General features: G+C 42.2%; 1 protein-coding gene across 2 annotated transcripts in view; it reads left to right on the forward strand.

Annotated features, from left to right (window-relative positions):
* Positions 1-4,269: 4,269 nt before the first annotated feature.
* TOPBP1 (DNA topoisomerase II binding protein 1) overlaps positions 4,270-21,398 on the forward strand; it is a 29,603-nt gene continuing 12,474 nt past the window's right edge. The window contains exons 1-16 of one of the 2 annotated variants that reach the window (XM_083577622.1): positions 4,270-4,409; positions 6,666-6,753; positions 7,230-7,364; positions 8,101-8,244; positions 9,012-9,193; positions 9,914-10,107; positions 11,704-11,883; positions 13,038-13,207; positions 13,689-13,855; positions 15,216-15,448; positions 16,445-16,749; positions 17,419-17,591; positions 18,082-18,293; positions 19,126-19,415; positions 19,640-19,813; positions 20,600-20,709. In XM_083577622.1, the coding sequence (XP_083433748.1) occupies positions 6,673-6,753; positions 7,230-7,364; positions 8,101-8,244; positions 9,012-9,193; positions 9,914-10,107; positions 11,704-11,883; positions 13,038-13,207; positions 13,689-13,855; positions 15,216-15,448; positions 16,445-16,749; positions 17,419-17,591; positions 18,082-18,293; positions 19,126-19,415; positions 19,640-19,813; positions 20,600-20,709 (2,750 nt within the window). In that variant the 5' untranslated portion in view covers positions 4,270-4,409; positions 6,666-6,672. Of the gene's footprint in view, positions 4,410-4,435; positions 4,455-6,665; positions 6,754-7,229; positions 7,365-8,100; positions 8,245-9,011; positions 9,194-9,913; positions 10,108-11,703; positions 11,884-13,037; positions 13,208-13,688; positions 13,856-15,215; positions 15,449-16,444; positions 16,750-17,418; positions 17,592-18,081; positions 18,294-19,125; positions 19,416-19,639; positions 19,814-20,599; positions 20,710-21,398 lie in introns of those variants that run through there. The other variant, XM_083577623.1, reaches the window with a different exon arrangement.

Genomic DNA, 21,398 nt, shown 5'->3' on the forward strand with positions numbered 1-21,398 from the left:
TATACAAGTGTAGTCATTAAATTTTGCTTCCTCGTGTTTTGGAGTTCTGAAAATTATAGGTTTTGCCTGTAGTTTAATGGGATGATGGCAACTAAACTGGATAATAGGAGAGTTTACTCCTTTATGCGACGGAAGCTCGTATCAATATACGGTACAGTGGTACCTCGGGTTACAGACACTTCGGGTTACAGATGCTTCAGGTTACAGACTCCACTAACCCAGAAATAGTACCTCGGGTTAAGAACTTCGCTTCAGGATGAGAACAGATATCGCGCGGTGGCAGCGGGAGGCCCCATTAGCTAAAGTGGTGCTTCAGGTTAAGAACAGTTTCAGGTTAAGAACGGACCTCTGGAACGAATTAAGTTCTTAACCTGAGGTACCACTGTATACATAAAATCCGCCTCAAACTCCTATGGGGAAAATAATGAAGTGCGGTTGCTGTGACCCCCCCCCCATATTTCCCATTCACTACTTCAGCATCAAATTGCTGTATATTAAAGTCCTATATGATGTAGATTAAATCCTTCGTCTCCCGATAATGGTGTTTGCCATCTTTTTATTTCCCCAACATGTTTTTCTGGAGTCACCTCTGTCACAGAGCTAGAAACTTAACCAAGACTGCATGGGGGGTGGGGTGGAAGTAAAAATGCAGGTTGCCAAACATACCCTGCTCATCATAATGTTCTTTTCCCAGAATATATAATATAGTCAGTACCTAATAGCTCTTTTCTTTTGTTTTCCTCAGGGACCAACACTCATTGTGTGGGAAATGATTATTATTTATTAAATGTATATCCCACCCTTCTTCCCCAAAGGAGCCCGGGGAGGCAAACACCCAAACCAATTAAATATCTGCAAACAATTGCAATGCGGATGCAGACTGGGAAAGATCTGTACAGTGGTACCTTAGTTCTCGAACTTAGTATGTTCTGGGTGTCAGTTCGACTCCTGAAACCGTTTGAAAACCAAGGTGCGGTTTCCGATTGGCTGCAGGAGCTTCCTGCACTCAAGCAGAAGCCGCGTCGGATGTTCGGCTTCTGAAAAACGTTCACAAACCAGAGCACTTCCGGGTTTTTGGTTTCAGGAGTCAATTTGTTTGGGAGCCAAGCCGTTCGAGTACCAAGGTGGCGCTCTACTTAAAAATCCTTTTGGAAAATGAAGGTCTTCAGTAGGTGCCACAGAACAACAGAGACAGCGCCTGTCTAATATTTAAGGGGAGGGAATTCTGAAGTGCAGGTGAAACAACCTTAAGGCCTGGATCATATAATGTGGAGAACAGTCCTCCTGATAAGATGGTATCTTCAGGAGGCCCTCACCTGCAGTGATTAGTCGGGTGAGACGATCTTTCAGGTATCCTTGTCCCAAGCTGTATAGCAGGCATAGGCAAACTCGGCCCTCCAAATGTTTTGGGACAACTCCCATGATCCCTAGCTAACAGGACCAGTGAGGGATGATGGGAAATGTAGTCCTAAAACATCTGGAGGGCCGAGTTTGCCTATGTCTATAGGGCTTTCTACAGATCAGTATAGAGCTTTCTACACTTTCCAGATGGGTAACTGGATAACCCAACATGTTTGTTTTCACTTCAGAACAGCAGAGCTGTTTTACTAAACCAAGACAGCTTTGAGAACATCCTGTCAGGCCAGTGGCCCATCCAGTCCAGCATGCCGGTCTTACCATGGCCAACCAGATGTTTATGGGAAGACCATAAGCAGGAGATGAGCTTGATAGCACTTACTCCTGCAATTGGCATTCAAAAGTATTACTGCCTCCAGCTGCGGAGACAGATCAGTAAAGAAGCAGCTAGTTGCCCTTTTCAAATACTTCTGCCAATTATCCCGATTATGCCTCACCAACACTATAACTGAAGACTTTTGTTAAAGACTCTCTGGTTCAACTCTGACTGACCTAAGAACCACAGGCCTGTTCTTTGCTGCCCTTTTGCCATCTTCCTCTGGCTCTCCCACCAGATAGCAGAGCCTACCGTTCTCCTAGCTTCCTTGGTCTACCATAGGGTTACCAGATGTCCCCAGTTCCCGGGGACAGCCCTTGGATTTGCAAATCTGTCCCTGGACAAATTCCGTCCCTGGAATGTCCCCAGATTTGCAAATCTGTCCCCGGGAAATGTGGCAGCAGCAGCCTGGAGCCAGCCTGGTAGTGCAGTTGGCTCTGGCTGGCTTCAGGAGATGCTCACTGCCATGGCGGCCGACATTTTTCCTCGCCCGGAGTTCCCATATGATGTGTTGCACACAAGACACATCATATGGGGACTTCCAGTGAGCAGCTCCTGAAGCCAGCCAAAGCCAACTGCACTACCAGGCTGACTCCGGGCTGCTGAGGCTGCCACTGCGGCCGCCACTGCCGAAGGGGAACCGGGGATGTCTGGCGGTACAGATCTCCTGCCCCCTTCCGTCTTTGTTTTGACTGATCGTGAGCAGCCGTTGCCCAGTTTTTTAAAAACTGTGCATTACGTTTCACAATGTGGGAAAGAAGCGCTTTGCACCTTGCCTGACAGAGAAACCGCACGCCTTGAGCCCCTCCTGGGCAACGGCCACCCACCTGCCACTCCCGAGCCTCTCCCGATCTGTCAAAACAAAGGGGGAAGGGGGCAGGAGATTGGGGAAGGCTCAGGAGTCACAGGCGGGTGGCGTGCCATTGCACAGTTTTTTAAAAACTCTGCGCATTTATGTTTCACAAGGTGAAAAAGAAGGGCTTTGCACCTTCATACAATATGCATGTGTGCTTGGGCTCAGGGTCTTATTGTCTCACAATCCCTACTACTGACTCCGTTGTTACTCAGCTTCCCCCCCCCCAAAAAAAAATTTTCCCCGGATTCATTGAAAAAAAATCTGGTAACCATAGTCTAGCACCAGCCAATCACACTGTCCAATCAAACACTCTAAACCTGCAACCACCAATTGGAATATGGATGCTTCTTTTGCATACGGAGAGTCCTAGACAGAAGACACCCCCTCCCACATCAAATTCATCACAATACAAATGGCAGAATGTTAAAACCAGTGGTTCTCAAAGGGTTTGGCAGGAGATATTCCTGCATTGCAGGGGGTTGGAATACATGATCCTTGCGTTCCCTTCCAACTCTACAATTCTATGATTCCATGATTTAACATTTCAGCATGGTATGGTATAGTATCAAAATATTTTTTTATTTGCAGAATATGGATAGGTATCTTTTCAAAATGAGATGCAAGTGCATCGAGTGATACCGAGGACAATCCTAGTTGTGTTTTCCAATGTTATTTCTTATCAATAAAAAAAAAATGGTGTGCTGCGGCCTAAGCAAATTTTTATTGTGAAAGTGTGGCTCAGAGAAAAAAAGTTTGAGAACCACTGTGTTGGACAATACCCATTAAACCACTGTTTGAACAAACAAGGCTTCTTCACACAACCTCACAAAGAGCTTCTTGAGCTGATTTCTCAACCATTGATGCTTAGCAATCTTACCTGTTCAAAACCCTTAAAACCGGCAAATGCGCAGCTCCCGATCCTCCCATCCGTCCTCTTAGCTGGGAGCTGGGCTGCCCACAATGCCCCCCACCCCACGCTCCCAATATTTGTTATTTTCACAATAATTCCTTTTGGTACAGTTGCTTTTTTATAGATCTTCTCAGTAGCTACTCATATACGTATAGGCTTTATTAATTATTATTATTAGCTCCCTTCGCTCGGCGCCCTTCACTGGGAAACCACCAACACCGCCCTAAAATAAAACCAGGATCCTATGATTCTAAGAAAATATGCCCAGCAAAACGGCATGGTCAAGTGACAACTAAAGGACCACGGGCTTGTGCTCCACGCTTCCTTCCACGAATAAAACAAAATATTATTATTATTATTATTATTATTATTATTATTATTTATACCACGCCCATCTGGATGGGTTTTCCCAGCTATTCTGGGCAGCTGCCAACAGAACACGAACACGGCGTGGAGCTCGGCCGCGCATTCACACGTGAACAAAACACGTGAACACCACTCCTCCCTTAGCGACGTACTTCACAAGCCTCCTAGGCAAGAGGGGATTGCCCGGCGGCTGCCGCTCCCACGCTGAGCTTTTGAACCCGGCGCTTCCCTTTCCGCGACGTCGAAAACCAGCGGCGTATTTTTAAAAGGGGCCGCACTCTCTCTTTCTTTCTCTCGCGCGGCTTTCCGGCTCTCGTCCCTAAAGGGAGGCGCCGCGAGAAGCAGCGAAGGAGTTAACAACAACAATAAAAAGGCGGGACGGGGAGAGGGCGCGCGCTCGCTCGCTCGCGAGAGAAGCGCGGAGGCGTCATTCACGCATGCGCACTTTAGGCTCCTCGTCTTTTCCCACCAGCCTTCGGGAGGTTATGATTCTGGGTCCCTCTGAGGGGAGGAAGGAAGCAGCGGCGGAGAGCTGAGGCGACGGGGTAAGCGGAAGGGGAGCGTCGCCTCGGCCTTTTTTCGCCCCTGCAGTAGGCGGGCACCCCCACCCCGTCACACTTCTTCGCCCTCCCAGCCCAGTTTGCCTCAGTCGCGGTCGGGGCTTTCGGTTATGAGCCGTTCGAGGCAAGGAGAGGCTGAGGGGGGAGCGGAGGCCTCCCAGGGCTCCCAACCCCCATCGCAAGGAAGAGCTTTCTGAGGTGTTCGGTGGGGGCTCCTTTCCCCGGATGGCCGCGCCTGTCGTGGATGCTTTGGCTGAGATTCCCGGGTTGGGCTAGATGACCCTTGGGGGTCCCCCTCCCGCTCTCCAGTTCTATGATTCACGCACCCAAACCAAGCAGGATGGAACTTCGCTGTGCGGCACAATGCCTGCCTTGTCCCTTTACCTGCCATGTGATGTGTGGGGCAGGTGGCCGTGGGTTCGTCCCCCTGTATCCCCACAACCTGGCTGCCTGGTGCACTTGAGGGCAATGCACCTTTCCTTGCAAAAGGCGGTGCAGGATGCTAGACTAAGATGGGCCTTTGACCCCGACCCAGCAGGGCTCTTCCTTGGTTCTTAAACAAGGGGTCAACAAACTTTTTCAGTAGGGGGCCGGTCCACTGTCCCTCAGACCTTGGGGGGGGGGCGGACTACAGTCATATCTTGGGTTGACGTCGCTTCAGGTTAAGCCTTTTTGGGTTGCGCTCCATGGCGACCCAGAAGTAACGGAGCGCGTTACTTCCGGGTTTCGCCGCATGCGCAGACGCTCAAAATGACGCCATGCACATGCGTGGAAGTGGCGGATCGCGACCCACGCACGCATGGATGCGGGTTGCGTTCGCTTCAGGATGCGAATGGGGCTCCCGAACGGATCCCGTTCGCATCCAGAGGTACCACTGTATATTTTGAAAAAATTATAATGAACAAATTTCTGTGCCCCATAAATAACCCAGAGATGCATTTTAAATAAAAGCACACATTCTACTCATGTAAAAACACGATGATTCCTGGACCGTCCGCAGCCCGGATTTAGAAAGCGATTGGGCTGGATCTGGCACCCAGGCCTTAGTTTGCCTACCCATGTTCTTATCTGTGCTTAGCTTGGAACCAGCCGGTGCCTAGACCAGTGGTTCCCCACCGTTTTTTGGCCATGCCCCACCTAAGCATCTCTAAAATCCTGATGCCCCTGCTCCTGTGACATATAATACTTACTACAGTATTCAAGGGGGATGCGGGTGGCGCTTTGGGTTAAACCACAGAGCCTAGGACTTGCCGATCAGAAGGTCAGCGGTTCGAATCCCCGCGACGGGGTGAGCTCCCGTTGCTCGGTCCCTGCTCCTGCCAACCTAGCAGTTCGAAAGCAAGTAGATAAAGAGGTACCGCTCCGGCGGGAAGGTAAACGGCGTTTCCATGCGCTGCTCTGGTTTGCCAGAAGTGGCTTAGTCATGCTGGCCACATGACCCGGAAGCTGTACGCCGGCTCCCTCGGCCTATAGAGCAAGATGAGCGCCGCAACCCCAGAGTCGGTCACGATGACCTAATGGTCAGGTGTCCCTTTACTTTTTTTTTTACAGTATTCAAAAAGTGAGCTCCTATTCACGTGGAGGGAAGCCTAAAAGGCCATTAACTTGGTCTAAACAACCTACCAAATTGCCCCCTGCCCCCATGGGAACCATGGGCCTCGACATAAGATTATGCCTAAGATACACCTGGCCATTGTTTGTTCTTGCCTATGGGGTTTGGAGCCAACAGCAGCCTCCCATTTTCCTTAATGTATGGCAGAGGAAGTGGACAGGTGTCGTCAGGCACCTGGCCTTCAGCAGCAGTCCTACCTGAAGGGGGATTGTTGGGAAGTTGCAACATCCTTGCCTTGCCTGCCACATCAGTCTACATTGGGGCGCAAGCCTGGGCAATGTGTGCGCCTCCATCCTGAACTGCCCAGACAACAAACATAAATGCAGGCTGTATATTCTCATAAAGTCTTTAAGAATAACTGATAGGAATATAAATGAAGAGAACTAATCAGGAGTAATCATCGTTAGTAAAGAGGACATTGGGATTTTCGTCAAATGGGTTGTTATTGTATTTTAAAGTAAGCAGAAAACAGGTGCTTCCTAACAGCCAACATAGTTTGGTAAAAATTGGTCTGTGCCATAGTATCCGCATGCATAGGTTTCCACTAGCAACTGATTTTTCCACTAATCTGTTCACAATAGTTTTCCTTTCTAAATAAAGCTAAATCTGCTTTCCTATTTCTTCATTAGTTGAACAATGAAAAATAGCAAGGAACCATATTTTGTGAAGTTTATAAAGTCTGCAGAAAACTCCGAATTTTTCCTTCAGGCCCTTGAGGTAAGCTTATTTAGTATGTGGAGTTGATCTGTGAATGTAATGTGATCAATGAATACCTTTTTATATGTATTTTAAATATTAGGTTTTGTGTATTGAAAAAATAAACAGCAAATTTATGGTTCATCTCACTGTAAACAAAGCACAAATTGTAGCCAGGTTTTGCTTTATGACTTGTCTCTTGTAGTTTGTCTGGAGAACGTAAACAACAAGCCCTGGTTCAGATGTAATTCTAAGCTAAACTATGGTTTAGTGCAGCAGCTGCAATCTTCTCTCTGAGAACCTAGATGTTTGTAGTAGGCTATGGTTTGCCTTACAGTTATTTGTGAACTGGCCCAATATTTTGAATTGAATGTGAAGATGTTTTTAGTAAGTATCACCAAGTACAGGCATATGTCAGTGCAACCACCGTTTATATTCAAAGAAACTGTTTGCAAATCTACAGAATACTTGCCTACTGCTTTTGTTATATTTTGCAGTCCATCAAAGAATTTCAGTCAGAAGAATCTCTCCAGATTCTTGAAAATACAGCTGCACTGAGGATACAAGAGAATGACAAATCCCTTTATATTTGTGATCAGTTCAATGGCATTGTTTTTAATCACCTTCAGAAGGTTTGTGTTTTATTTACATGGTGACTTTGTTAATGCAGTATCTTGATAAATTCTAAAAGAATTAAAATCTGTTCATGTAATTAACACACATTCACTAATGTTATCGGGTGGGGAGGGAAGTGGATGTAGATGTATCTCACCTCTGTTTTTAATTATTTCACAGAGAGCAGATTTATGTGAATATTTCTGTATGTTCCTGTGGGAATCAAGTGTAGGCTAGCACGGTGTTCTGCAAGATGCTGTTTGATTCCAGCTCCCATCATCCTCCGCCAGCTTAGCCAATGGTCAGGGATGATGGGAGTTGGAGTCCAACAACATCTGAGGACCCAACATTGAAGAAGACTGGACTAGCAGAACCTAATCTGGATACTGGGACTATAAATGGGATGAAGAAATAGATGGTTTATATGTCATTATTTGCCTTCTGAAATAATCCAGTGTCATCTGATTGAGCAGTTGTCCACGTGTGTATTGTTAGTATTGCAACAATAGTATTGTTAGTATCATAGATTTGTAGAGTTGGAAGTGACCCTAAGGATCATCTAGTCCAAACCCCTACAATGCAGGAATATGCAGCTGTCTCATTTGGGGATCAAACCTGCAACCTTGGCAGCAAACTTGTCTATTTGCTTTTTTTTTTTAAGGCGTGCCATGTGTATTGGAAGTGTGGGAGAACAGTTTTTCTAAGGAAAAAGTTCCTATTTACCATCTTGTTTTGTCTTATCTCTTGTTTCAGCTTGGTTGCAGAATTGTTGGACCACAAGTAGTTGTCTACTGTATGCAGAACCAGCGATGTGTGCCAAGGGCCGACCATCCAGTATTTAATATGACAATGGCTGATGTAACTGTATCCTGTACAAGCCTTCAAAAAGAAACTAGGGTAATTCTTTTTTATTGGTGTGTTTTGAAGAGTTGGGTGTTCATCTTATTGTAAGCATCTAGTCATAACTAGGAGTCAAATTGTCTTTTGATATCTCACCATTTCAGCTAAATAGATAGATTTGCCATAGATGCTTTGAAATTAAGATCAGAAGGGCCAAAACTCTTCAGTGCAGCAAGAACATTACCTTGCTTAAAACATAATTGACAAATGTCTAATTTTGTAAACCACTAACCAAATCAATTTTATACCTTAAGAAAATATATTCCATTGCCCTTCTCTTTGATTTAGGAACGCTTTAGTAATATGTAACACAGATCTGTTCTTTGCTAATTTATATATATTAATAGTACTTGTCCTTTTCTTTTAACAAGGGGGAAAGGTTGTCAGACATTTCAAGATTATCATGCATCTTCCCAGTCTTTTTTCCGCAGTCTGAAAATACCTACTTTGAATCTGCTATTTTATGTATTTATTGAAACATTTATGTACCACCTTTCATCCAATCTGGATTTAAGGATGTTTTACAACAAAAATGGTGCATCACAGGCATGTTTTTTATTTTTATTTTTGCTTTTCCTTGAATCTTAAGTCTGCCAGTATTGTCTACTAAATGTGCTGTGCACACCTGGACACTATTTCAGCTGTACGTCTGTTAGCTTTATGATACCATATTATTGTTTTTGTTTACAGTGTTTTGCTAATCCTCATTTGATCTGCTTTGTCTTGGTTTATTTTCATTTGCTGCTGTTTTTTCTCTTTCATAGGAAGAGGTCCACAAGTATGTGCAGATGATGGGCGGTCGTGTATATAGAGATCTTAATGTGTCAGTAACACATCTTATAGCTGGAGAAGTTGGAAGCAAGAAATATTTAGTTGCCGCTAACTTAAAAAAACCGATTTTGCTTCCCTCTTGGGTAAAAGCATTGTGGGATAAATCCCAACATAGGTAAGACTACATTCATGCAATTAGAAAAGTACCTGTAATACTACTTGCAGTGTTTGAAACTCCCATTGTTCTAGGTGCATTTTGCGACAGGGGATTTCATTAGCGCAAGCCGTTTCTGAGCTCTGGGCGCATAAGATTTCATATGAAAACTGCAGAGTGGAAGGAAAGGAGGACCTTTTTATGCCTCCCCACTTCCAGCTATTCTCTGAAGACTGGAGTAGAAACCCTCTTAAGAATATTAGAGGGGTGGGCAGGAGAAGGACTAGACCATGTGAAAAATGAACATAATATTTTAGCTGCATTTATTCATTTTCAGCTTTGTATTCTTGTTATAAAAAAAAGTGCACCTAGACATTCTGTTGTTGCACCCATAACCTAGGTTTCAGGTTCTATTTAGCCCCTAGCTTTCATATTTTGGTTTCTAACACTGACTACTTGAAAAATTCTGAGCTACAGTACGGTATTCTCCAAATAGTAATTTATATCTTAGTAATCATGTTGCAAAGTGCAAGTTTCACACCACTGACATAAAAAAGACATACTGTTCTTTACTTGGATTTATAGGAGAAGGTATAAACACCTAAGAATGATGATATATCCTTGACTCTGTTTCATAGCCATTAAATTCTGTACTGGCTTTACTTACTCATGCACAACTCTATTTTTCCGCTAATGAAGAGAAATGGCAAGACATACTTTTATTGCTCTTGTTCCCAACAGGATGCTTAGATATACAGACATCAATATGGGAGACTACCTATGCCCTTTGTTTCTTGGTTGTACAATCTGTGTGACTGGTTTAAGCAGTGCAGACCGAAAAGCAGTCCAGCGTATCACTATCGAGAATGGTGGTCAGTATACAGGGCAACTTAAGATGAATGAATGTACCCATCTTATTGTTCAAGAACCAAAAGGTAATTTTTTTAAAAAAATTAAAAGGTATTTGTTGAGTTCAGGAGGATCCTTGTATTTGTGTAAAATAATTTGGTTTCACAACTTGAATGCAGACAGGACTTCTACTGTAGTTTTAATTTGACATGCTGCAAAACATGTCAAGTAGCAAGATATTTATGCTGCCATCTATGGTGTGCTGTCTGACAAATCAATGAACAGAGTCCTCATGGCAACAAAAATGCCACGCAATCTATTGTTCACAAGCACTTCCAGCATTCCTTTCCCTCCCTTCTCCTTCCTCTGCATGGAGACTGGGAGTGAGCCTCTTCTGTTTTTACTCCGTATAGAGAAGAATTTTCAGTATCAAGGGTTAGGGAATATCTCACATAAATGGAAGGAAATTGCTTCTCTTTTCCCAAAGGAAGGACACTAAAAAACCCCCACTGAACTACTTCATTACTTTGGAAAAATGGAAAATACTTTTTCAAGTACTCTCACAAGCAACCATTTTCTTCCCTCTGCACTCTGTGTTAGGGGTAGATACCTCTTTTGAAGTTGAGGACCACATTATCTTGGAGGGAAAACAGTTGTGGGCACATACTGCTGGTGCATGAGCCTAGAGCTGGCAGTGAGTAGGACCAAACCTGGAAAGGAGACGGAGCACAACTTCACTCTCTTTACCATATCTCTCATCTCCTTCATGTGTTCATTTTCTCTCTCCCCACTCTATACACAAGCATGCAACCTCATTCATCGTCCATTCATTTCACCACCATTATTGGCAAGTACGTAGAGGGATGCCAGAGGGCAAACAGGTAAGAAGGGCCTTATTGCCCATGGACTGAAGGCTGCCCACCTATCTTATCACTAACAGGACTGCATTTGGCCAAATTTAGAACAGCTTTTTCCAGAAAAATATGTAAAATCTGCATATGGTTTGGCCAGAGAGTGTACAGTGGTACCTCAGGTTACAGACGCTTCAGGTTACAGACTCCGCTAACCCAGAAATAGTACCTTGGGTTAAGAAATTTGCTTCAGGATGAGAACAGAAATCATGCGGCGGCAGTGGGAGGCCCCGTTAGCTAAAGTAGTGCTTCAGGTTAAGAACAGTTTCAGGTTAAGAACGGACCTCCAGAACGAATTAAGTTCTTAACCCGAGGTACCACTGTAATGGAATCAGGCATATGTATATCTTTGGGTAACAGCAGCGTGCTAGATTGAAAACAATAAACTAAGGCTGCCATGTATTTGCACGTTTGGACATAGGTTCTATTGAAACTGAGAAATATCATCTGGATGCAAATTGACTGTGTTAAAATCACAGTTGCTCATTAAAAAAAAAGAGTTGTTTTCTGCTAGCTGTGTTTTATTTCCTGCATAGCCCAAATGGTTAACCAACATTTAAATAGTTGTGGTTTGACTGCAATGTTTTGTTTCTTCAGGTTTTCTCTTGAGGATGTATTTAAATCTTGGGTGCTGTATCACCCCAAACAGAAATTAAGAAACAAAAGTTTGCTATTTTTAAAAAAATGCTAGAATATCTGTCCCTATATATTTATCTGAGGAATTTATTTTAATATTAACTTGAGCTGTATTTGTTTTTGTACTTGGGAAAGGGCAGAAATATGAATGCGCAAGAAGGTGGAATGTCCACTGCATTTCAGTCCAGTGGTTTTTTGACAGCATTGAGAAGGGATTTTGCCAGGATGAATCCATGTATACAGTTGACCTTAAAGCAAAGCAAGAAAGTGCACCAAGCACATCAACCCCTACTAGCCTAACTTGCAAGCCCGATAGTAAGTATTAAGTTCTGTAATGTGTTAACTTCTCTATGAACAGAAAAATTAGAGATCTTTATATTATTATGATTTGATTTATCACTCTTAATGTCTATTTTTGCAGACTTTTTGGCTCATAAACTTTGACAACCTTTTACTAGTCTAGGGTGTTTTTTTTGGGGGGGGGGATGTTTGGAGCCCAAGGCAAGAGCATCCTTGTTGAGTTTTTCAAGTAGACAAGTAGGGCTTGCAAAAAAATGTTGTTTAAGGTTCCAGCCATGGCTTCCCTGAACCTGCTCTCTGCTGTGTATGGATGGTGTTGTTTGGGCTTTATAATAATCCACACTTTGAGAATGAGCTTGCTGTTAGTATGCAGGATGACTACAGTATCCTGCGATAGTCTTGCCATAGTTCCATGGGGAAAACAAGGCCTGTGGTTGTTAGTAAACTGAGAATTAAATGCATGCAGAGTACTGATTCAGTAGTTAAAATCCCTTGTATTGTGTTCATTGGGCTATACTTGCTAGAAAGTGTGCTAGGATTGCAACCTTAAGTATTCTCTATAGTTAAAATAATTCTTCCATATATTTTTTTGTTCCATATTTAAATCTCTGTATGAAATACTGTATGAAATCCTTAAATCCTTAAAATATATTTAGAATAATAGAATCGTGGAGTTGTAGAGTTGGAAGGGACCACAAGGGTCATCTAGTCCAACCCCCTGCAATGCTGGAATCTTTTGCCCCACGTGGGACTTGAACCCACAGCCCTGAGTTTGAGAGTCTCATGCTCTTCCAACTGAGCTATCCTAGCTTGAAAAACAAGAATTCCCTTAAATTTCTTGTCACTTCTTTCTTTGGTCCACATTCCCTCCTTAAGGACAGAAGAAAATTCATAACTTGGGGAATAATTATTTTGAGTAATGGGCACTCTGTCTTCTTGGAGGGACCCTGAATAAGCATTAGGAAGCAGAAAGTGAGTTCTGTCTGTATATGATAGCAGACCACTATATTCAGTGTGATAGAACTGAGCTAGTAGTTAATAAATTCTAAAATAAATAATAACCTTGGCATTTTACCCTTTTTTCTTATACCAAAATAAAAAGGTAGTAGATATAACATTTTCCCGAAATAACTCTTTAACTTTTGTCTCTATCTGTATTTTATTCAAAGGTCGAACACTCTCAGATGTCAGCCACATTTCAAATATTAATTTAAGCGGTGTTAATGAAACCTCTTGTAATTCTACTATGAACAGCAGGCTGGATCCCTCTTCAGATGACCTGAACAGCTTGGATACAAGTTCTTTGCAAGCACCTGAAGATTTACTAGATGGATGCAGAGTATGTCTAAATGTGCATGTGCATATTACCCAAGTAATAAATGTTGTTGATGATGAGAATACAGATATTTTGGACACCTCAAACTATATAGTTTGTGAGTTTTGCTGAGCAGAAGTAGGTATTAAATTCATGAGTGACTTGCTTGGGAGCATTGCTGTCCTAAAGTCAGGACAGGCAGCTAAAGGTATTAAGTTGATCTCCTAGGACACCACTCACATAGTTTAGCTGCTTCCTTTGTGGTTTTCCTTGTAATGGAATTAAACACAGTCAAGATTAGTTGTCTTCATGCACTTGGTTACTGATAATTGTAAAAGTTGACAATCAAGAGGAGACATAGGTGCAGGAAGTGATGTGTACTGAACAGTGACTTACAGATTTAGTAGTGGAAGCTGCTGGAGAGAATTTAAAATAAAGCTGTGACTGAATTTGGAGTCTCTCAGTGTGCCAGTAAACCACGATTTTTCTTTACCCTTTCTTGTAGATTTACCTTTGTGGCTTTAGTGGCAGAAAATTAGATAAGATGAGAAAGCTTATTAACTCCGGAGGTGGTGTTCGTTTTAATCAACTCAATGAAGATGTGACACATGTCATTGTGGGTGACTATGATGATGAAGAACTTAAACTGTTTTTGAAGAAGACCACACAGAGGTACTGATAATAACATGTCTTGTAGTGCAATCCTAAAGGGACGCGGGTAGTGCTGTGGTCTAAACCACTGAGCCTCTTGGGTTTTATAATCCAAAGGTTGGCGGTTTTAAACCATGCAAAAGGGTGAGCTCCCATTGCTCTTTCCCAGCTTCTGTCAACCTAACAGTTCGAAAGCACGCCAGTGAGAGTAGATAAATAGGTACTGCTGTGGCAGAAAGGTAAATTGCTTTTCTGTGCGCTCTGGCAGTCGTCAGTGTTCCATTGTGCCAGAAGCAGTTTAGTCATGCTGGCCACATGACCCAGAAAGCTGTCTGTGGACAAACGCTGCCTCCATCAGCCTGAAGCGAGATGAACATCCATAGTCACCATTGACTGGACCAGGGATCCTTTACCTTTACCTTTTTTTAGTGTAATCCTATACATATCTATAGGGACGCGGGTGGCGCTGTGGTCTAAACCACTGAGCCTCTTGGGCTTGCCGATCAGAAGGTCAGCAGTTCGAAACCCCGTGATGGGGTGAGCTCCCGTTGCTCGGTGCCAGCTCCTGTCAACCTAGCAGTTCGAAAGCACACCAAAATGTGCAAGTAGATAAATAGGTACCGCTCTGGAGGAAAGGTAAATGGCGTTTCCATGCGCTGCTCTGGTTTCGGTGTTCCGTTGTGCCAGAAGCGGCTTAGTCACGCTGGCAACATGACCCGGAAAAAACTGTCTGCGGACAAACGCTGGCTCCTTTGGCTTGTAAAGCAAGATGAGTGCCGCAACCCCAGAATCGTCTGCAACTGGACTTAACTGTCAGGGGTCCTTTACCTTTACCTTTTATACATATCTACTCAGAAGTAAGTCCTGTTGTATTCACTGGAATATACTCCTGGGTAATGGGTATAGGATGGGAGCCTTAACTTCTGCCAGCATATGGCCCTTATATTAAAGTATTTATAGCAATAAATTGTCTCCCCATTGCATATCCTTTTGTGTGCAGCGATACACATTTTGAAGTGTATATTTCAGTGTAAGTTACTGAAAAGTTTTTAGAGAGTTAAATGAAAGCGATTGTATTACAGGCTTTATTCTCTGTAACAGTGCTCCTGTCCAAGAAGTAAATGTAAGCCCTCTGATTTCACTTAAACATACAGGGACAGAAACATGGATTGTGACTGCAGATCATGTATTACACATCTTTTCCCAAGATAACAATTCTTTATTCTTACAGTATCAAAGGGTGTGTTTGTCTGTGTGTCATTTCTTTATATTTTAAAAATTCTCCTTGCCTGTGCTTCATTGCAGCAATATAATATATGGTTGCTCCTTTATGGAAGCCTATAGCCTCCTGCCCATAGTAACTTAATTTTTTGTTTTATAGGCCATATATTGTGACAGCAAAATGGTTGTTGGAATGCTTTAGAAAAGGTTATTTACTACCTGAGGATCAGTACACTTCGGCAAACTACCAGCCACTTGACGGTCCAGTTTTAGAGCAGTCTATCTTTCCAAAAAGAAGCAGTCTTTCAAAGAAAGAAGTTGTGAGAACAGTGCAGGCTCCAGAAGCAGACGAAGCTCTACTGTCTCAGTATTCAGCTAATGAGTCCACAGTAGGTAAGATTGCTACGCAATGTAGCCTCTTCTCTTTGTTCCACTGTTGCCTCTTCTCCTTGTTCCAGTATCCCCACCTATCTACAGCTCCATTATGTTGTGCTCTCTCACTATTCCACCAGAACCTCACAATTTATCTTATCCTTAGAATCTGTGTAAAATTTCCCAGATTTTCCATGTCTAGTTGGCCTGTTTCTTTTCCTTTGCCACTGCATTCCTTTGGCCTTCTGCCACCTCTGTTAATTGTTCTCTGAGGACTTTCTTTTCAATCATCTCCCTATTTTGCCTCCCTTCCCCCAGTCACCCTGATTCTTAGGGAAACTAAGGGGCAAATATAGCCTATCTTGTGGAACCTCTTCATATTTTTCATTTAAAAATGTGCATTTTGCTTCTAAAATGTGGGGCATTATTTACTTGGTGCTACTTTGGCTGCTACATAATCACGTGTTTGTTTTTTTTAAAAAACTGGGACTTACTAAAGAGTTCAGCATTTCCTCTTTTAAAAAATTAGTTTTTATTAAAGATTTTCTTGTGTTACAAAACAGACAAATAAGCAGAGGAAAGTACAGTTGGGGGGAAAGAGGAGGGAGGGAGAGAGATGGGGGGCTGCTGTTCTTTGATTCTACACAAGTGTTAGTATAGGGGCTATATCAGCATCACGTGGCTAGGTCCTTTGTTTATATATATTGGCATTGCAAGAGGTTAGGGGGGGTCCAGAACTTGGTTGGTTGTGTTCAGTGTGGCTTGCTTGTATGTTGGAGAGGTGTAAGTCTTGAGTTCAATATTTGCTGAAATGAAAGACAGTTGTGTGGAAGAAGTGCTTGGTGGATTGCAATAATTAAAGAGGGTAACCTCTTTAATGTGTAAAGAAGTGATAGGACTCCAACTCAACATCTCTTCAGCCTAGTAACTTTAACTTGGAGAACGTTTTCTCATTTTCACGGTCAACATATCTTCACTTTAATATTTGTTTTGAAGCAACATTTTCCCCTCTTCCAGTTGATGTCAATAACTACAGTGATATTGATCACACTGCCTTTCGAGAAGAAAAAGCGTTCAGTGCCAGCCATAGTTCCTTGGCAGACACTTCTACAGTCACTGAAGGAGCCTTGTTCAACAGAAAGAGGTTCATCCTTCTGGGTTTTGGTAAAGAGGATGAATCCTGCATGAGGCCTCTGATTGAAGAGAATGGTGGGAAGGTTCTGTCTCAACAAAGTAAAGCTATTGCTGACTATGCTGTGGTTCCTCTACTTGGCTACAACGTGGAATCAACTGTAGGAGATGTGGTTACAAATACATGGTTGGTAAGTGTAAGTCATAGGAGAATACATGGAATGTGCGAAAAGAAAAGTTGTCAGTAAAGAAAAATGTTGCTGTTAACTTTAAATTTTCATTGAGGGATGGCATATGCCAAAATAATGTGTGTGTGTGCTCTCTCTCTCTCTCTCTCTCTCACACACACACACACAGAACCTCGCTAAATTAGGAATCTTAAATATGTATTTTATGTGTTTGTTCTATTTATCCCTGTTCCAATCACAAAAATCCTGTGCTGCAGATATTCGATCTGTCCACATTCATAAACTGAACCCAGAGACTCACTGGAAGACGGTTAACAAATGTCATCCAGCAATTGCTACCGTTTAATTGCTTGATACATCTGAATAAAGCAGATGAATTGTGGTGCCAAATATTATGACAATTACAAAACAATAAATGGTAGCTTTATGTACTGAACCATAGTTTAATTTCCCAGTTGCATTAAACAACTAGACAGTTAACAAATGAATACGTGTAACAGCATTACTACAGTCCCAGAAAGTTGGATATAGAGTGTATTGCACTGTCTCCCAAGACAGATGGATGCCAGCAACATTGTATATAGAGTACAGTGGTTTGTTGTCTCAGAACGTCTGTATTGTAGTTGAAAGAATGTCTAGGTTATTGGTTAATCTTTATTTTCTCATCTTTAGGTGACGTGTGTGGAGCAGCAGTCCCTATTAGATCCCCAATCGAGTCCACTTTTCACACCCGTGCCAGTGAAGGAAGGAAACACTCCGTTACAACAATGTGTATTGTCTTTCAGTCAGTTTAATGGGGCAGAAAGAGATTCTTTAATATATTTGGCACATTTGCTTGGGGCAAGGTATGTAGTATGTCTTTATTTTTTGTTAATTTTGTACAATCAAGTTGTAATGTTTCACCTCCAAAATATCAAAAGGGTAAGAATCTGTTGCTCAGAGCCATGGCCCACCACAATTTTATACATCTATAAATACAGAATACGTACAAAAATACAGAACAGTTTAACATATTTCATCAAACAACACACCTAAAAAGGAACAAAAAAGCAAGACTTTCCCTCTGATACAAAAGGGACACAACCCTCCCCATAAATTAATTCATAGATTTTGGAGAGAGGAGAAAACGTGTAAGCTTTTTTAAAAAATAAATCAATTCAGCGATGGAAATTGCTGTTGAAATGTACTTACTGTGATTTATCACTTTAAATCACTGTGTTTGTCTTAAGGAGGCAAGCATATTGCGAGCATATATGAAGTAGCGTTCAGATCTTATTGTAAGGTTAATGTTGTAGTGTGGCTTGGTATGGAAATGTCACCTGGCTTTGATTGCAGAGTGCAAGAATTCTTTGTGAGAAAAGCCAACCCAAGGAAAGGCATGCTAGTCAGCACCCACCTGGTGGTGAAAGAGCCGGAAGGTTCAAAGTATGAAGCTGCCAAGAAGTGGAACCTTCCTGCTGTTACCATGGCTTGGCTGCTGGAGTCTGCAAGGACAGGAAAGAAGCCTGACGACAGCAAGTTCCTGATTGACAATGTAGACACTGAAGGTTGGTTCATTTGAAGCTTTGTAGGTGTGTTCAGTAGCATGATTGCGTAAGGCAGACGTATTCTGTGCTTACTAATCCTGAGCATCTACTGGCAGCATATTGATATGTTAAATGCTATGAGTGATCCAACATTAGCCATTCTTGGGAGCAGAGCCATTGAAATCAATGGACCTAAGTTATTTATGTTGCCCTAGACTCCATTCTTGGAGCTGTTCAGTATTGAGACCGTAAGATTTTAAGAGAGATTTTTTAGGAGCTTAGAACTTTTACATGGTGCTTCCTAATCTATGCAATATGGATTCCTTGTTTCAATAAATAAAATATTTAAAATGATGAATATGAGTTGCAATTTGACTCTGCTCACCTGGATAAATTATCTCTGCGCCTCCCCCTCATCCCCCCTCAAACCCCTGGCTAACCGGGGCAAACATATAAGTGGCCACTCATCACCCTAATTTCCACACAACCCTCACTATAAGCGGAATTCCTTTCCCCTCCCTCCACCCCCCCCCCAAGTCTTGGTAGCATAGTCGTTCACAGTTATAAGTCACAACCAGAAAAGGCCTAGAATGTTCACTTCCATCTGTGAAAGGAGAAAAGCAGTCTTAGCATTGGTCGTCTGCTGGTAGGTCAGGACCCTCTATTGGTTCAGATCTTTACCAAAGGTGGGTTGTAGCATCATCCCTAGCACCATACAAAAGCTGAAAAATTTGTTAGCTAAAATAACCTAATTAGATGCTCTGTTACAAAAACTGTATTCAAAAGAAATAAGTAAAAAAATAATGATGGTGCTTTAATTTTAATATTTCTTTTTTTACTCAACAAAAATAAGAGTGCTTCACAAATCATCCAGTTGAGGCAGAGACGGATTCTGCATCTCCAAGTACACGTGACCATCCCAGCAGTCTCCTTGAAATTGGGAGAAGAACAGCTGTGACACCTCTGGACATGAATCGGTTCCAGAGTAAAGCTTTCCAGAGGGTTGTCTCACATCATATTGGGAACAAGCCAAGCCCTTCACAAGCGGAGAAACCAGTACAGAAGGAACCATCCCTGCATCTTGACACACCATCTAAATTTTTATCTAAAGACAAGCTGTTCAAACCTTCTTTTGATGTAAAGGTAAATACCTTGCAAATCTTCTTTGGCCTATAACAGCCTCCCTCTTTTATCCCCTTCCTTTCTATTCCCAGTTTATTTATTAGATGATGACTATGATTATCATTGAATTAGAATACATGTGTAAACTACCTTTAATAACTTGTAAAACATTTTTATCACTTGAAAATCTCTTTGAGCAGAGAACCTATTCACAGTTAAATGAGTGCATTTGAATTGCTTTTCAGGATGCACTAGCAGCTTTGGAAACTCCAGGGAGCTCTAATCCACAAAAAAGAAAACTGAGTACTCCTCTTTCAGAAGTCATTGGCAGGAACTTAAAAGTGGCTTTGGCAAACAGCACTCGGCAAGCAGCTGCTCTCACTGCAAGCCCTCAGTTGAAAGTTGCAACTCAACAAGTGGTAGGCTTGGGTTTTAGATTGATTGGGCATATATAGCATAAATTGGGTGCTGCTTGTTTGTACAGAAAGATTGGTTAAATGCAGCAGAATTCAAATTGCATTTGGAAGTAAGCATGGCTCAGCGGGGAGAGGAGGGATGTGACCATGGTTGTGTGTCAACTGGAAGAAGTGAAATTACACACTTTGGTTGTAATCCGCAAACCAGCCATGGGCTCCGCCTGTACTTCCTGAACATGTAGATGACCAGTGTTGTCTCATTTGACATTGCCAATCACTTGTTATCAATAGGCAGTGGAAGGGGTCACCTCAATTCACTCCCACCCACCCCACCCCACCCCACCCCAATCCTTTAACCCCCTCACATGTCCTTTTAAGATCAGTGGAAACAGTTGGTCTTGGCAAGTATCAACCACCCTCCATTCCAGCCTGATAATTGCCCCCTGCCCAGGTTTTAACTTGTCTGAATTAATTTTAAGATGTATTTTAATTGATGTCTGTTTTTATGCATATTGTGTTGTTTTTATGATGTTAGCTGCTCTGAGCTTGGCCTTGGCTGGAGAGGGCGGGATACAAAAAAAGTATATTATTATTATAATTATTAACAAATAATCAGTGCTGTCATAACTGGCACTACATTTCTAGAGATACCTTCATGTACTGCTGAACTATGGCATTGAAGGAGAAAGGAAGGAGAATAACTTTTCTTTCATTACATTACAAACAAAGTGAATTCACCCTTGAAAATGTGACCCTGAACTACATTTCTGCTAATTCTACTTTGAACAGGAAGAGGAGCCAAAGCCTCTAGCTGATGTTGTCATATGTGTGAGTAAGAAGCTCAGTAAAAAGCAGAGCGAGCTGAATGCCATTGCTGCTTCCCTTGGAGCAGATTACAGGTACGTGCAGTTAACAGAATTCTTCACTGATAAGACTTTGACATCTAGCTCTTGAAATTATTATAGTGATTCAAGTGCCTAAAATTTTCTAGTTGCTATACAAAGATAAAAAGCAGTAATGGTCCTGCCCTCAGGTTTACAGTCTAGTACACATAATTCAAAAAGGAAAATGGAGGGAGGAATTCGAGGGTAAGGTAATTTATTTCACTGGTCTGGTTCACAAGTCACACTGAACCATAGGTAAAATAAATTGTGGTTTTATGTGAATGAACAGTATGCTGGTGCATATTCCTCACCCCTGCTGCACTGGTGGAAAAACAGCCATTATCTGGCTTGTGTCATCTGAACCTTGGACTCATGGTTTGTTTCTAAACAAACCATGAGCAGAAGCTAAGGAAGAATGAAACCTATAACTAGATCTAGGTTGAATAGAGATCTCAGATTTACTGTATCTGAATGAAAGTGGAGTATGATTTGGAACTCCGTAAAGAACTCTTCACTGAGCCTATCAATACAGAAAGCTCAGTATATACTATTATGGTGATATCTGATACTTGCTAGACTTAATAAAATTCACGTAGATGCATGTTTCTGGTGTTGGAAGCCTTCAGCTATAAATGCCAATTTCTTACATATGTAGTGGGAATGCCAGATGACGTGATTTTTAGAGACAAATAATTGGTGTTATA

The sequence above is a fragment of the Podarcis filfolensis genome, assembly GCF_964270895.1.
Source record: "Podarcis filfolensis genome assembly, chromosome: 12".
NCBI classification, from domain to species: Eukaryota; Metazoa; Chordata; class Lepidosauria; order Squamata; family Lacertidae; genus Podarcis; species Podarcis filfolensis.